General features: G+C 43.6%; 1 protein-coding gene across 5 annotated transcripts in view; it reads left to right on the top strand.

Moving 5' to 3' along the window:
• SETD2 (SET domain containing 2, histone lysine methyltransferase) overlaps positions 1-16,533 on the top strand; it is a 77,754-nt gene that overhangs the window by 51,075 nt on the left and 10,146 nt on the right. For 2 of the 5 annotated variants that reach the window (XM_066627847.1, XM_066627845.1), the window contains 3 exons: positions 11,328-11,376; positions 12,506-12,674; positions 14,936-15,608. In XM_066627847.1, the coding sequence (XP_066483944.1) occupies positions 11,328-11,376; positions 12,506-12,674; positions 14,936-15,608 (891 nt within the window). Of the gene's footprint in view, positions 1-11,327; positions 11,377-12,505; positions 12,675-14,935; positions 15,609-16,533 lie in introns of those variants that run through there. The other 3 variants (XM_066627846.1, XR_010794519.1, XR_010794520.1) reach the window with 3 other exon arrangements.

Here is a 16,533-nt window from a genome sequence, read left to right as displayed (position 1 = left end):
CTTTAAAATGTTTAGGTACGTGGAACCAGTTTTGAAATTAGTTCATGAAGAATAATGTTAAAACATTATAAAATAAATACAATAAGTATTTGTTCTCAAGTTAAATAGTTATTTATTGTAGAGGTTCTTACAGGCAATATATATATAAGATCAAATGCAGGAAAAATAGAACATTATTATGTTCATTAACATTATGTTCATTAACATTTAGTCATTTAGTTATTTGATTTTTCTCTGTAAACCGCTTTGTGAACTTTTAGTTGAAAAGCGGTATATAAATACTGTTAATAATAATAACATTAACTAAAAATTGAGTGCCTGATCATTGAACCCTCCCACCTCTTCCCCACACACAATTTTTTCTTTGGTGGACTAGATATTCCTCATGTTGAATGGTTTCAGTTCTGGTTCAAGGCAAGAAAGGAATTTTAGCCGCCTTGAGTCCCTTCGGGGAGAAAGGCGGGGTAGAAATAAAGTTATTATTATTTTTATTTAGATTTAGGTTTGGTTCTGTTTCACTGAATCCTTCCTTGAACCAGTTTTTCTGTTTGGGATCACATTCCAGAAGATAAGCACAGATAACAGTGTTGGATTGGCATGTTCTGTGCTATATAATATACAATCGTATTTAAAGTTGAATACATAAAACTGTACAAACTCATACTGTAGCAGTTGAGGCCAGTTCCCACAATGGCATTCATTCATATGACCAGCAACCCTGACTGCCTCACAGGTGCAAGTTCTTGCAGGTGGTGCAATGTGTGAGTGGGGAGTAGATGAGTGATGAACATGGCTGCTGGCAGTTCTGCTACTGGCAGTGTTTTGTCCACCTTTCAGACAGAACTGGTCAACAAGTGAACACAAATAGGTGAGCCAATTAAAAAAAAATACGAAAGGAAAAATAATGAACAAGGAATTTATAGGAAGATGAAATATATAACCCCCCCACCCCCCTGAAACATATATATGAAAGTCAAGATGGGTAACAAACATTTAAAGAGAAATTGATACAGGAGGCATATTCACAACTAGATGGAACAGAGATCATCAATGAGGTTCAGTAATCCTGGAATATAAAACTAATAGAAAAGGATGAGTGGCTCATGTGGGCGGTGGCATTAATCATTTATGTCAAAGAAAGGCAAGCGCTTAGTCCTCTGCATACATACCAGAGGTCTGTTTATGGATTGGAATGTACATAGCTGGAAACATCCAGCTCTTCCTGGCCTGGTATATCTGTGAGAAGCATCCCCAAAGGATGTACGTAACTCAGGGAGCCAGTGTACAGTGCAGTAAATTGGAAACTGTAAAAAAAATATACTTATGAAATCACCATGAGTAGCAATTCCATATAAAAAGGAAAAAAAAACAAACCAGAATAGCACAAGGTACATGTAAGTCTCTCCTTGACCAGGAAATCAAAATGACCTGGGGGCCAGAGCACCTTTCCTACAATGAAAGGCTGTAATATTTGGGGCTTTTTTGTTTTAGAAAAATATTACTAAGAGGAAGCATGGTAAATATTTATCATGCATGGTGTGGAGAAAGAGTATAGAGAGGTTTTACTACCTCTCTTAGTCCCAGAATTCCAGTCCAATGGAATGGATTGGCAGTAGATTCAGGACAGTTGGGAAAAGGAGTTCTTTGTAAAATGTATAATCAAGTTATGGAATTTACCAGCATAAGAGGAATTTAAAAGGGGATTAGACAAACTTGTGGAGGATTAATTTGTAAATAGCTACTAGTCTTATGCCTCTGTGTTCAGGAGCTGGATGCCTCTGCATACCAGTTGCTGTGGAACAGCAGCAGGAGAGGTTTGCAGCATTCCTGTCCTGTCTGTGGGCTTCCAAGAGGCATGTGGTTGACCACTATGGGAAGCAGGTACTGCACTAGACTTGCATCTCAAGGCTACCTTTTGCCTAACTGATTAGAGCAGGGATGTCAAACTTGTTTGATTCAGCAGGCCAAATGGCATTCATGATGTCTGCTAGGGGCCAGAAGTGATGTCATTACACAGGTCATAACCAGAAGTAAGCCCTTTTTCTCACTTAGGAACTCATTAGCAGCAAATAACAAGAGAAAATACACAAATCTTGATCATATTTCAAGACATTGAAGAGCCCAATTATCATGGGGGCCACCCTTTCAGCAATGACTTCTCAGTGCTGCTCCAGCCCCTGGGCCTTACGTTTGACACCCCTGGATTAGAGCAATTCTTCTGTTTTTGTGACCATCACTGCAATTGTAGTCTTGAAATGCAAGAATACCAAGTGTTGTAATAGTGGGTGATTTAACCCATCAAGAAAAAACTTCAGTCATTGAACCACTCAAGCATCTGAGAATTATCAGCTCAGTTATTTTCCAGCAGTCAAGCATTTAAGAAGGCATTTGAGAAGTTTTGCAGAGCCCCTTTAGGCCAGACCACATAGAGGCTGTTCCTTTCCCACAGGCATGGCCATTAGCAATAGTTCTGATACCTGGGCCTTGATTGTTCCTGGGGTCAACACTTTTTTACAGGCACTTGGCAGCCTAGAACTGTGTGTCTGGACATGTACAGAGTTCCTATCTCCCAAGAGGGGAGAGAGGAAAGAAAGGAGACTTACTCATAGACCATTCTTGTGCACGTGTAAAATTCTTGTGCACGAATGCTTCTTTACCTGTCTCCAGATCGTGAAATATGGCCTGTAACTGGCCTGATTGCCCAGGGCTACAGCTATTGAGCTGCCTGAAATGTTGCCTGGGGCAAAATGGCAGGCAGTCATTTTACAGAGTGGGAGCGTTTTAGGCTTTCTGGTTTGCATCTTGGAGACCATTCCCACCTGGTGGTGTCAAATGCAATCTCTGTGCTCCTGTTTCCAAAAGGGTGAAGCCAAAAGGAGCAGCCCAGTGCTCATACCTTCACAGCCCAGTGCCTGCACAATACACAGTTGTGAACAAGTGCAGCAGCCACCCCTATCAAGCGATGCCTTGCTGTGAAAGTGCATGCTATGTTGGCACATATGTTCACATTAACCTCCCCAAAATAAACTGATCAGCTGGAACTTTTTCTTCCTTTTGCATCTTGCAATTCTGGCTAGTGAATTAGAGAGTGAACTTCTGACCAGGCTGCTAAAATTCTGGCTTAGACTGGGCTGGCTTTGATTATCTTTTTTTTGCATTTGCTTCATCCCGAATCTGTTGTTGTTCTGCTAGGCCAATAATTACATGACCAAAAAACAAAGCAAGTACATTTGACTTAAGTAGGAAAAGAGAGGGCAAAACTGGAGAAGGCAGCAGACCAGAGGCAGCCACCTGCTCCTCAGTGAGGGTCATCTATAGGGAAGGTTGCACATTTCCTCCTGAAGGGCTGGCCCTGAGACTTGGGCGGAGGGGGGGCAGAGCCTGGGATGTAAACTAAGAATAGATCCTGGTGTTCCCTAAAAGGGATGGGGAAACAGTACCTTGCAGCAGTGGTTCTCACACAGTTAGCACCAGGACCCACTTTTTACACTGAGAATCTGTCAGGCCCCACTGGAATTGATGTCATGACTGGAAGTGACATCATCAAACAAGAACATTTTAATCAATTCTGGGCTGCAATCCTACCCATACTTACTCAGGAGTAAGTCCCATTGACAATCCTTGTTTAAAGAATATACATAGTATCTTGTTAAAAATACAGGTCTGTAACATTTCCCCAAATGTAGTCACATACCATGGTAGCATCAAGTCAAATATATTAAAAATAAAATATTGAAATAAATGGGCACCCACCTGAAATTGGTTCACAACCCACCTAGTGGGCCCTGACTCACAGCAACTGCCTTAGAGGCTAGAACTTGGCTGTGACAGGTAGCTCAGGAATGGGAATCTGCTGAGCAAAGGAATGGAGCTTATAGCGGGCATGGGAAACGGAATGTTGCTCAGCCCTTTGTCCTGACCCCAGACATTTTTCTTCTTGTGGAGACTCCAAAAAACCATCCAAAACTTCAAGGCAAAGGCCTGAGACTAGCAACCTTCTGTCTGAATAGTGCTGAGTGGAGAAGTAAGAGTCTTTCATTTCTCCCATTGCTATCAAGTGATCCTGTGATGTAATGGAAGAAAAGCAGGCCATTATTTACACAGGGATGTTCCTGATTTCGTAAAATATTTTACAGTGTTTGATCAGTAGGCCAGCATCCCAGCTGTGGGTGACTTCAAGTACTCAGTTCTCATGAATGTCAACTTGCATTATAGTGACAGAGAGAAAATGCTAACCCTGGCATTAGTTCTGTAAGCCCTAAAGGGCTTGGGGTTTCTATTTTTCTCAAAAAGCAACCTGTAGGGCACCTGCATTGTGGAACTGAACAACAAAGTTTCAACAGATGTCTGATGTGGCCTAGGGGGGCGTCTGTGGTTCATTTGAGGCTGTGGTGGAGAACAAACACTCCTCTGCGCTGCAAGCCCCTTGTGAGAGCTGAAGCAGCTCTTAGGATCTTGGCTGATGATGGCAGTACTGTCCAATTTGACATGTTTATAAGTAGAAAATGATAGTCCTATATGGTCAGTATTAGTGTTTCAAATAAGCTCTAGAGAATAAAATAAGATCATATCTGGACTTTCAGAAGGCGTTCAACATGGTCCCTCACCAAAGGCTACTGAAAAAACTCCACAGTCAGAATTAGAGGACAGGTCCTCTCCTGGTTTGAGAACTGGTTGAAGACCAGGAAACAGAGAGTGGGTGTCAATGGGCAATTTTCACAATGGAGAGAGGTGAGAAGCGGTGTACCCCAAGGGATCATTAGAAAAGATATTGAGAACAAAACGGCTAATATTATAATGCCATTGTACAAATCGATGGCAAGGCCGCACCTGGAGTATTGTGTCCAGTTCTGGTCGCCACATCTCAAAAAGGACATAGTGGAAATGGAAAAGGTGCAAAAGAAAGCGACTAAGATGATTACGGGGCTGGGGCACCTTCCTTACGAGGAAAGGCTACAGCGTTTGGGCCTCTTCAGCCTAGAAAAGAGACGCCTGAGGGGGGACATGATTGAGACATACAAAATTATGCAGGGGATGGACAGAGTGGATAGAGAGATGCTCTTTACACTCTCACATAACACCAGAACCAGGGGACATCCACTAAAATTGAGTGTTGGGAAAGTTAGAACAGACAAAAGAAAATATTTCTTTACTCATCTTGTGGTCGGTCTGCACAGGATGTGGTGAAGGTGTCTGGCCTGGATGCCTTTAAAAGGGGATTGGACAAATTTCTGGAGGAAAAATCCATTACGGGTTACAAGCCATGATGTGTATGTGCCACCTCCTGATTTTAGAAATGGGCTATGCCAGATGCAAGGGAAGGCACCAGGATGCAAGTCTCTGGTTATCAGGTGTGCTCCCTGGGGCATTTGTTGGGCCGCTGTGAGATACAGGAAGCTGGACTAGATGGGCCTATGGCCTGATCCAGTGGGGCTGTTCTTATGTTCTTAGGCTAAGGTTTAGCCATTCAGTTATGTCTGACTCTTGGCGACTAAGATGCGTGCTATATGCAAAAACAAAAATGTCACAAACAATTCAAAAGGGTGCTAGTTTGGTTAAAGCAAGAAGGCTGTGTGACCAAGGAGCATTCTTTACAAAGTTAAAGTTCAAATAAAGAATAGAGAATACAAAGACCAAGAAACTAAAAGTAAAGAACCCAAGAGGGAATCACTAGAGATACATAAAATGTAACATTTAAATACACTTTTATTAGTCAGGTGCAAGAAGTCATACAGAAAGGCAGTGGAACCCTTAGATGACAAAAGTGAGATGAAAAACAGGAGGAGAGTAGGGAAACTGGAATAGCTAAGAAATTTTTTAATAAGTTTCCACTGTACAGGTGTCCCCCAGTATCTGTGGATCTGGTTCCTTGCACCACCTCACCCACTAACTTTTGTTTATCTTCATTACATTTGTGTGCAGTTACAACTTGTCTTACTTTAACCAGATACTGTATGTGGAGAGCTTATAACAAGACAAGCAGGCAGGGAGTCTGCAGGCCAAAAGGGGAGACTAAAGGTGAATATTATCTTCCAGCTCGCTCTTAGTCTCCCTTCTGGTCTGTATCCAAATTGGAAACATTATTTGGACAACAGGAGAACAAGCACTGAAGACTTCATGAATCCATTTTGTGACCTGTGCTATTAAACAAATATTTGGTGAGAGTAGTAAATAGTAACTCAGTTCAAATGTAATGGCAGATCATTATGCCACAGTGAACCTTGAGCTCATGCTTTCAGTAACTGGCTCAAAGCATGAACGGAAACTTCTAACAGCACTTGAAGGAGGAATGTGCAGACCTACTGCTTGTGCACATATTGATAAACCATGGTTTATCATCATGTCTGGATTTGGACCAGGAGATAAACAAATTTGCTGGCAATTTAGAGATTATGTGTCCTGAGAAAATCCCAAGTGGATAGTCAAGATCTTAACATCTCCAAAGTTGAACATAAGAACATAGGAAGAGCCCCGCTGGATCAGGCCAAAAGCCCATTAAGTCCAGCTTCCTGTATCTCACAGTGGCCTACCAAATGCCCCAGGGAGCACACAAGACAACAGGCACAACCTGCGTCCCGGTGCCCTGCCTCTAAAACCAAGAGCTTGCACATACCTACTATGAATTATAGGTGGCAGGGCAACAGAATGGCGGGTGAAGTTTTAGAATAAACATGTACAGAGGGATGCAAGTCACTGAGAGAGAGAGAGAGAGAGAGAGAGAGAGAAGAAAGTGAACTGTGCGTATCGTCGCAGCTATACACTGATGGAATTTAACCAGGTTACTTGTAGTGGAAAATGCCAAATGAAGCATTAGGAATTATTAGCCCTGCAGATAAATAAGAAGTTACCATAATGCCAACATCTCAGCGTAGCATGTACAGTGGTGTTTGCAATTTATTTTTTTAATTATAAACCACCTTTCCCATGCCAAAGCAAATGCCCAAGCTGGCTGACAAATTTCTTGCACTAAAATGTACAATATATAAAAACAGTAACTGAAATCATTATTAAAAATGATAAAACCAATGAAGGGCTATTATTTGGACCTAAACATTATTACAGTGGCACAGAGGGCAGGCATCAATCCTTTAGCCAAATGCCAGACAAAACAAATGTTTTGAGCCCTCACCAAAAGCCATGAGGGGGTAGTTCACCCTTGTGCCACCATCCCTTTTGCTTGGGACAAAGGCAACACTTGTAGGAGAGCCCCCTCAGATGACATAAGAGAGCAGGCCAGAATGTTTGGGAGAAGGTGGTTGCTCAGCTAATCTGGACCCAAACCATGAAGTGCTTTAAAGTTCAGTGCCAACCGGAAAATTCATGTTCACCTGGTTTCAAAAGAGGATTTTTAAACAAAGGAACAGCTTAGAGTGCTCTCACATCTTCCCTGTGAAGATAATCATTAAAGTTTAAGGCTGTTTTATTTTTGAAAAGGAAAGGCAATTAAAGGGGGACAGAATAGTTCTACATTGTATTAGGAATGGTGTATAAAGATCTATATAATATTAGAAATGGTGTATAAAGTGTGAATATAAATTGTTTGATGGGCAGTGGGTTCAGGACAATGCAAGGAATGATGCAACTTATCATATACAAATTTGATGTTTTAAAAATTTTTTGAACAAGTTCTTGTAGAAAGAGCCAGTATTTAACCACAGTAACTAAGACCAGAGTCTCTGCATTTAGGGACTCTCTGATTACCAGACCTGAGGGCAAATGGGGAAGCAGGTCTACATTATGTAAACCTGGAGCAGCTGACTGGCCACTGTTGAAAAAAAATTTAGAACTAGGTGGATTTTCTTTGGATTCAGCTAGACCAGTGGTTCTCAGAATTTTTGATGCTGCTTCCCGCCATTGCAGCTGCATCATACCCCAGAATGCCTTGTGGCTTCTGGGTTGCACTCCAGAATGCAACACTGCAAGGCCTGCTAGGTGTCACGTGGTCATTGAAGTGGATTGTGCACAAGCACTACCTGGAAGCTGCAGTGCATTCTGGAGCATGACATAACTGAGAATGCCTTGCAGCTTCAGGGTAATGCCAGCCCCACAATCCTACAAAATCGGGTTGTGACCCACACTTTTGAGAACTGCTAAGCTAGACAATACCAATGTCATGCCTTACAGCAGTAAAGTCGTAGTTAGTTCCTCAAGCCAGATGGAAAGGAAGGTTCTTTGTTATCAAGAGTGCTAGGAGGGACTGTGGATGAGTTGGAAAGTTAAGGCAGTAGTGGCAATGGGATGACAAATGCAGGATTTACACAACTGTGGTGAACGTTTCTTTATTGGGGAAACTTTTGCCCACAATTCTATTAAACATCAGAGAGAGCAGAGGTGGACGTGGCAAACTATGGGCTGCATTAATCCTGCATCCTGGTTCTATATAGTGCTTTCTGGGTCAGAAGCAGAGAGGACGAGTACTGGATACCATTTTTGAGCCAGCACCCCCCAGCCTGACTTCAGTGGAGAGACTCTTCAGGGGTCCTGATGTGTCTCCTTAGTGTGGGAGGTGGCTGTGGTGCTGTTGCCTGGGCAGCAGTGTGCTCCAGCCCAAGTGCACCATATAAAGCACCACTCCTGAGCTCTGCAGCGGCCTTTCTTTTTGTGTCTAGGGGGGTTAGTGACAATTTTGGTAGAATAGATGGCTATCCTTTTCCCAAAAAACCTGCTCCCAGGGGGAATATGCCATCAAAGAACCACTGAGCCATGGAAGAGTCTAGCAGTCTAGGACAGGGGTGCCCAAACCCTGACCTGGGGGCCACTTGCGGCCCTTAGGGGCTCCCAATCAGGCCCTCGGGGAGCCCCCAGTCTCCAATGAGCCTCTGGCCCTCCAGAGACTTGCTGCAGCCCATGCTGTCCCAGTGCAACTGCTCTCAGCATGAGGACAACTGTTCTGCCTCTCACTTGAGCTGTGGGACGAGGCTCCGTCCACTACTTGCTGTTTCACGTTTGTGATGTAGCAGTGGCAGAGAAGGAAAGACTGACCTTGCTTTGTGCAAGAACTTTTATAGGCCTTGAGCTACTGCAAGACCTTCATTCATTATATAAGTTCCATTTCTAATAAATTCATTTATGTAAAGCTATTCAAATTTTAAATGTAAATTAATTCTTTTTTTCCCCGGCCCCCGACACAGTGTCAGAGAGATGATGTGGCCCTCCTGCCAAAATGTTTGGACACCCCTAGTCTAGGAAAACACTGAATAGATGCACATAACTCCCCTTATTTATTCCTGACTCCATCTCTTCCTCCCTCTCTCCTGCCACTGTTTTCTGTCTTATTTTGAACTTTAAATTGTAACGTTTGTTAGAGTAGGGACCTGTCCTCTTGTACATAGGACTTTATAAAGTACATCAATTGTACTTTGTAAATATTATTGACAGACAGGAACTAGTCTGCAGCAATGCCCTCTCTACTGAAACAGTAGACCAGGTCATTGTGTTGGGTAATCTTGCCAGAAATATCACAGTTGCATGATAGCTTACATCAGCACCTCTTCACAAAAATGTTCACTGCAGGCTATTTGTTAAAAATACTGTAGTAAGCATAGTGTGTCTTACAGCTCTCTAAACATGCTCTTGACTCCTTGCTCTTGGTGCTAAGAAAGACCCCATTTGAACTCCACTGGTCTGTGTGTGTTTGCAGTAAATCACTTCCTTTTCACGTGTGAATGTGACTGCCAAAAAGTTTTAGTAGTGACTGAGCAGATTTAGATTTAGAGACCTTTATTGGCATTAATTTGTGTTCAAACAAATGAGTCATTAAAGTAAAATAAGATGTAAAATAAAAAGAAATAAAGAATTAAAAATAAAATAAATAAAATGACTGAGCAAATAAATCCCTGTGTCAAATTGAGTCCAAATAGTTTTCTACATTGTATTTCCCATTCTTCCTTTTTTTCAAAGTTGTTTGACTATAAGTTTTTGGTTATTTGTTCAGAAAGTAGAAATGGATTACAAATACTGTACTGTATACAGAACATTGAAAATATTGAACGCATATTCTGTTAGCACAGTATATTTATAATGAAGTCAATAGCCTAGCCTAAAAAAGGCAATTTCACATGTTCATAGAATTATCATCAATACTGTTTGATACACAAGAAAGAGAATGTGTCACATGGTGAACAACGACCAGTCTCCAAGTCTCATGGAGTCCTTGGGAGGGCAAACTACCCTTGACTATGACCAAGTCTTAAGTTTCCAAGCCATGGATTTGTTGGGTTTCTCTTTTTGCCTTTTTCTCAGAAGCTCGTTGTGTGTCACTATTTTCCCCTTTTCTTTTGATAAAGTACACACAGCTTATGTAGGACCCAACAAATTTAATTTTAAATCAAAGTGCATTTTCTTCTCCTCCCATATCGCTATATTGCGGGCCCCAAAGTAAAAACATGTGGGCAACATTTTCTTGCAGTTCAACCCCTGTACATGGAATCAGAAGGGTTGGAAATCCACAAAACTATGGTAATGGCATGAACTACCATGCACAATGTTTCTGCTGTATAGACAAGTTAATTTGGAGATGGCGGAGGTGAGGACGGAATTGTTTGTAGGCAACCAATTGGCACAACTCTGTTCCCCTTCTGTGTAGCGGGCTACACCTTCATTGGAGCCGAAAGCTTCACAGTTTGGAGTAGGGCATTTCATGTTAAAAAAAGTTAGAAGCACCACCTTTTGTGAATACCACCACCACCTCCCCAAGGGGACAGCTCTGTACAGGACTTGAGGGGCCTGCCCCCACTTGTCCTATAGCAAAAGAGAGGCTTCTTTTGTTGCCACTGCTTCCTGATTGCTCCTTTCCCAAACTGTCCCACAGCCATGGCTTGCCCATTGGTGAACCACTGCCCTCCATTTCCAAGAGGGTTAGGCCAGATGGGCCAGTGTCAAGTGGCTGCCATGGCAGTTAGGCCAAGTACCATCTGCCAATATCGCATTTTGAAATATCTCTAGTGGTACTACTGGTTGAAAAGCATTAGTCTGAAGAACCATGAATGAGAGAGATGCTCAAATAGACCCTCCTTCTTTCCACATAGGGCTTAATTAATGACTCCCCCCCATTGTAATCAAACCATAATTTGCTGTTAGTTGGGTGTTTTAGACAACACCAAATTATGGATTAAGCATTCCTTCCAAATCAGGATCACATCATGGATTGAAGGGGTCACTTAAGCCCTTAGTGGGGGCAAAAGGGGGTAAAAAGCCCACAAAAAAAACTATTTTTGTGATTTAGATGCAATACCCAACTGTGGTTTTGGAAGTCATCTATTAAAGGTCAACATGTAAAAGGAGTTAGAAGGGCCTGGGCTGACATGTGTTTGTGTCTTGTTTTGTAGGAAGTGTACAGGATCCCAAAGAAGAGTCAAGCAGAAAAGGACACCAGTGGTATGTACTCAGAGATGCTGCTTTCTTTCTGTTTGTTGATCAGTTATCTGGGTGAGAATTGGCAACTGTGCAAGCCTAGTGCTGGTTAGAAGTGCTACTGGAACGTCATGCTAGGGAGTGTCCAAGCAGAACTTCCTTAAGAGACTAGTGGGACCAGAGATCAATGGCAAAGGTCAGAATCAGACCAATGGCGTCCTGGTTAACAGCTCAGTCTTGTGACCGCTGCAGTGAACCAATTCTCATATTCCATATATGAAGATTTTCCTACGTGGATATCATGTAGCTTCCCATCAGTTGTACACAAAATGAGGTTTACCTACATTTGAATGTTCAAAATACTTCGCACACATTAGTTTGTAATTTTTAATGACCTTGCAAGGTAGGTCAGTTTTATTATTCTCCTGTTTCAGAAGGCAGACAGGGGCTGGGACAGAGAGGAAGCATCTCCTCTTGCTTCTCCCATCAGAGCCAGAACCAAAGAAAGAAAGACATGGAAGAGGCAGGGTTCTGTGCTGGGCTGAGGCATTGCTGACTTTGCTCAGTCGACCACAGCAGCTTGGACTATCACTAATCCTGGCCATTTGGATGCTAGACTATCAGGAGTGCCATACAATTGGATGCCGAACTATTGTAGTTTTGCTGTATTTGGGTTAAAACAAAAGAGCGTTACAAAGCTTTAACCGTATGCACGCTTTGTGTTTTCTGAAATTTGGCCACAACTCGAAAGACTGAAAATATGTATTCACTTTGCTGCAGCCTGACGTGATGGAAGGACTCTTGTTTCACTGCTGTCAGATATTAAAGCTTTGTAGAGTAGGTGGAGGTGGGGAACCAACAAATTAAATCAAATTTTAAATAACATGACATTGTCTTGAATAGACAGACATAAAAAACTACTCATCTTATAGAATGGTGTGATGGAGATGAAAAATGATAAAACTTAGTGGACAGTGAGCATTGTGACATGTCATTGGATTCCATAGCGAACGAGGCATTAGGAAAGATCTTTCCCAGAATGGTAACTTTTCTGTCCTGACTGAGAGCTCATCCCTTTGGGACTTAGATTTAGTCAGTGCCAGGTCCCCATCGGGTGGTGAGCCTGAAGCTAACAATTTCTGCCCATTGATAGTAGATCGCGGGAGAGAGACAGCAGGTCGAGACTCAACATCTGCCCCCAAAAACCTGAGCAGAGAACGAGACCCTGAAAGACGAAGCCAGAGCAAAGAAAAGAAGAAACGCAGAGACTCCTTGTCTCCCCCTTCAGCGTATGAGCGAGGCACCAAGCGACCGGACGACAGGCAAGTTGTTGGTTTCTGGGGCTTCTTCAGTTCAAGTACTGTGTTCAGTTGTGATCTTCTTGTTTCAGCATGGGAGAGACTTTGCTGCAGAGCAGTCATTTGAAAAAAGAGAGGGTCCGCCAGTGCTAGTGACTATGTCTTCTTCCCCAGATCTCACAGTGGCTCACTTCAGATTTTGCACCAATCTACCTTGGTGCAGGAAACTCTGAGCTTGGCGTGCTGCCTGAATTGATATTAAGAATATTTACTTACTACTTGATAAGCCAAAGCTTGAAATTGACTGGCAGGTTTGCAGCCTCTGCCTTGTAGTGGGTTTCCAGATCATGGTTTCTGCGAGCTCATGTTTGGTGTGATTAACTCAGCCAGAGTTCAGCCATTGCCCCATCACCACAGACTGCCACACTGTGTTGGTGGGAGGAGGGGGCTTATGAACTACAGGAATTGCAAGCAGGCAAGCAACTGGCTACCAAGATTCTTCTTCAGTGTCAGTAAGTGTAAAGTCACGCACATTGGGGCAAAAAATCAAAACTTTAGATATAGGCTGATGGGTTCTGAGCTGTCTGTGACAGATCAGGAGAGAGATCTTGGGGTGGTGGTGGACAGGTCAATGAAAGTGTCAACCCAATGTGCAGCGGCAGTGAAGAAGGCCAATTCTATGCTTGGGATCATTAGAAAAGGTATAGAGAACAAAATGGCTAATATTATAATGCCGTTGTACAAATCGATGGTAAGGCCACACCTGGAGTAATGTGTCCAGTTCTGGTCACCACATCTCAAAAAAGACATAGTGGAAATGGAAAAGGAGCAAAAGAGAGCGACTAAGATGATTACGGGGCTGGGGCACCTTCCTTATGAGGAAAGGCTACGGCGTTTGGGCCTCTTCACCCTAGAAAAGAGACGCTTGAGGGGGGACATGATTGAGACATACAAAATTATGCAGGGGATGGACAGAGTGGATAGATAGATGCTCTTTACACTCTCATATAACACCAGAACCAGGGGACATCCACTAAAATTGAGTGTTGGGAGACTTAGAACAGACAAGAGAAAATATTTCTTTACTCAGCGTGTGGTTGGTCTCTGGATCTCCTTGCCACAAGATGTGGTGATGGCGACAGGCCTGGACGCTTTTAAAAGGGTATTGGACAAGTTTCTGGAGGAAAAATCCATTACTGGGTACAAGCGATGATGTGTATGTGCAACCTCCTGATTTTTGAAATGGGCAATGTCAGAATGCCAGATGCAAGGGAAGGCACCAGGATGAGGTCTCTTGTTATCTGGTGTGCTTCCTGGGGCATTTGGTGGGCCCTGTGAGATACAGGAAGCTGGACTAGATGGGCCTATGGCCTGATCCAGTGGGGCTGTTCTTATGTTCTGTTTTGTGTTTACAAGTTCAAACCTTGGTTTGATCTGATGTCTGAATTGAGCCAGTGAGATCTTTAAACTTTGTTTCTACCCCTCTTTTCCAAATATTGTTCAAAGTAGCTTATGATGAAGGCAAGATATATGGAAATAGTTTCAGTCAAAGGGGCAACAAAATGAAATGTTTTACAACCCTTGCAAAAGGAAGCCTTCTCTGTTTGGGGAAGAAGTTATGCAATTTGGGGGCTGTTCAATCTCTAGCTCAGCAGTGTCAAACTCATTTCATACAGAGGGCCGAATAGCATTCATGTTGCCGGCTGAGGGCTGGAAGTGATTTCATTAGGCAGGAAGTGATGTCATTAAACAGGTCATAACCAAAAATAAGCACTTCTTCTCACTTAGGAACTCATTAGCTGCAAATGACAGAAAAGAAAATACACAAATCTTCATCCTATTTCAAGATATGGGACAGCCCAATTTTCATGTGGGCTGCCCTTTCAGCAGTGATGCCGCAGCACTGCTCAGCAGCTGAGAGCTGGATGAAAAGCTTCCAAGGGCCGCTTCCAGCCCCCGGGCCTTGAGTTTGACACCCCTGCTCTAGCTAGTGCTATCCAAAGATGTTGAATGAATAGCAGGCGGACTGACTTAATATCAGTGGCTGAGTGGCTGCATGTCTTTCAAGCAGTCTTCCCTCCAGGCCCCAGTGAGACCCAGATCTGTATAACTTCCACAGCACTCTTAGCGACGTGATCCTGGGGATCTGTTCTTTGCCACTGTATTATGCCAGCTATCTCCTGGTTTCAAAGCCAGGCTAGTAAGTGATTGATTGCAGCAAGCGGTACACAAGGACCCATGAGAAATGTAGCTCAGGATTGCAACCCTGCTGTCTCTTTCCTCAGGTATGACACCCCAGCCACAACCTCCAAGAAGAAAGTCCGCATCAAGGACCGCAACAAGCTCTCCACGGAAGAACGCAGAAAGCTCTTTGAACAGGAAGTTGCCCAGCGTGAGGCTCAGAAGCAGCAGCTACAGAACCTTGGGATGGCTTCCCCTCTTCCTTATGACTCCATGGGCTACAGCACCTCCCACCACACCTTTATGGGTTACCCCCCAGGCTACCCCATGCAATCGTATGTGGATCCTAGCAACCCCAATGCAGGAAAGGTGCTACTCCCCACTCCAAGCATGGACCCCATGTGCTCACCTGCAGCCTATGAGCACCCTCAGACTTTGGTGGGACACACAATTGAGTCCACCTTGGCTGCTCCACAGCCAGTGCCTGTGGTTCAACACGTAGCAACGACTCTAGAAGTGTCAGCCCCGCAGTATGTAGCACAAAGCGACCCTGTGGTCCATCAGGAGCCAAACGTTGCAGTCTTGCCATTGCCAGCCCCGGGGCCAGTGCAGAGTCAGAGCTATGGAGTCTGGGACTCCACTCAGCAGACTGTAGCTGTGCAGCCGCCGTATTCCCCAGCCCAGTCACAGCCAGCCATATACTATCAAGGACAGACCTGTCAGACCGTTTATGGGGTGACGTCTCCCTATTCCCAGGCCACGCCACCAATTGTGCAGGTGAGTTTGCCTTTTCAAAATATATTATGGGGGCTTTCAAATGGTGCTGGACTCTGACAGGGTTAAAACTGCAACTACATTTTGGGAAGCTGAAGTGTTCTGGATTGTCAGCTCCATGCTTGGTTCCCAGTGCCTCACTTCTTGATTTTACTTGAAGAAGAAGAATTTTACTTATAAGGCAAAATCATTTGTCCCATTTCTTGTTCCAAAGCACTCCCACTTGGCTTACGTCATGAAAACCATATATGTACAGCACTCTCCCAGGATCTGCGGGGAATACGTTCCCCACCCTTGTGAATATGGAAACCGCAGATAAAAGGAGACCCTGACAATAAAAGGTTCATAATTCCCCCCCCCCCCCCGCACAAATAACTTACCTGCTTGGGTTTGCAGCCTCCTTGTCGCTGTTCCTGGTCTTGGGAGGTCTTTGTCGACTGTAAAATGGAAGCAGGAAGTGAGGCAGAGGGCTGAAAAGAATGCAGCGCTTATCATTGAGTTGAATAGCTTAGCATTGTGTTATTTTCAGCCCTTTGCCATGCTTCCTGCTTCCATTTTACAGTCAGCAAAGAGCTTCAAAGACCCAGGAACAGCAACAGGAAGGCTGCCATCCAAAGCAGATAAGCAATTGGTGTGATGGGGAGGGAATTTTTGAAACATGGATGATTGAAACTGTGGATACTGGATCTGTAAATATGGGGAAACGTCTATTAAAAGCATAAACACAATTTTAAGCAGCATCAGTAAACCCACAATACAACTAGCAGCAAAAATAAAGCCACCAAGCCCCAGTGCAGTGGTCCAGAAAGTCCCCAAAGCCCCCTGGGGAAGAACAGTCTTGGCTTGCCACTGAGAAGTTGGCAGAGATAGTGTGTGCTCACCCCTCCATCTCCAGAAAACCATCTCAATGCCATGGCAATGTCCTATA

This window comes from Tiliqua scincoides, chromosome 5 (assembly GCF_035046505.1).
Source record: "Tiliqua scincoides isolate rTilSci1 chromosome 5, rTilSci1.hap2, whole genome shotgun sequence".
NCBI classification, from domain to species: domain Eukaryota; kingdom Metazoa; phylum Chordata; class Lepidosauria; order Squamata; family Scincidae; genus Tiliqua; species Tiliqua scincoides.
This window is presented reverse-complemented; position numbering and strand designations above follow the sequence as displayed.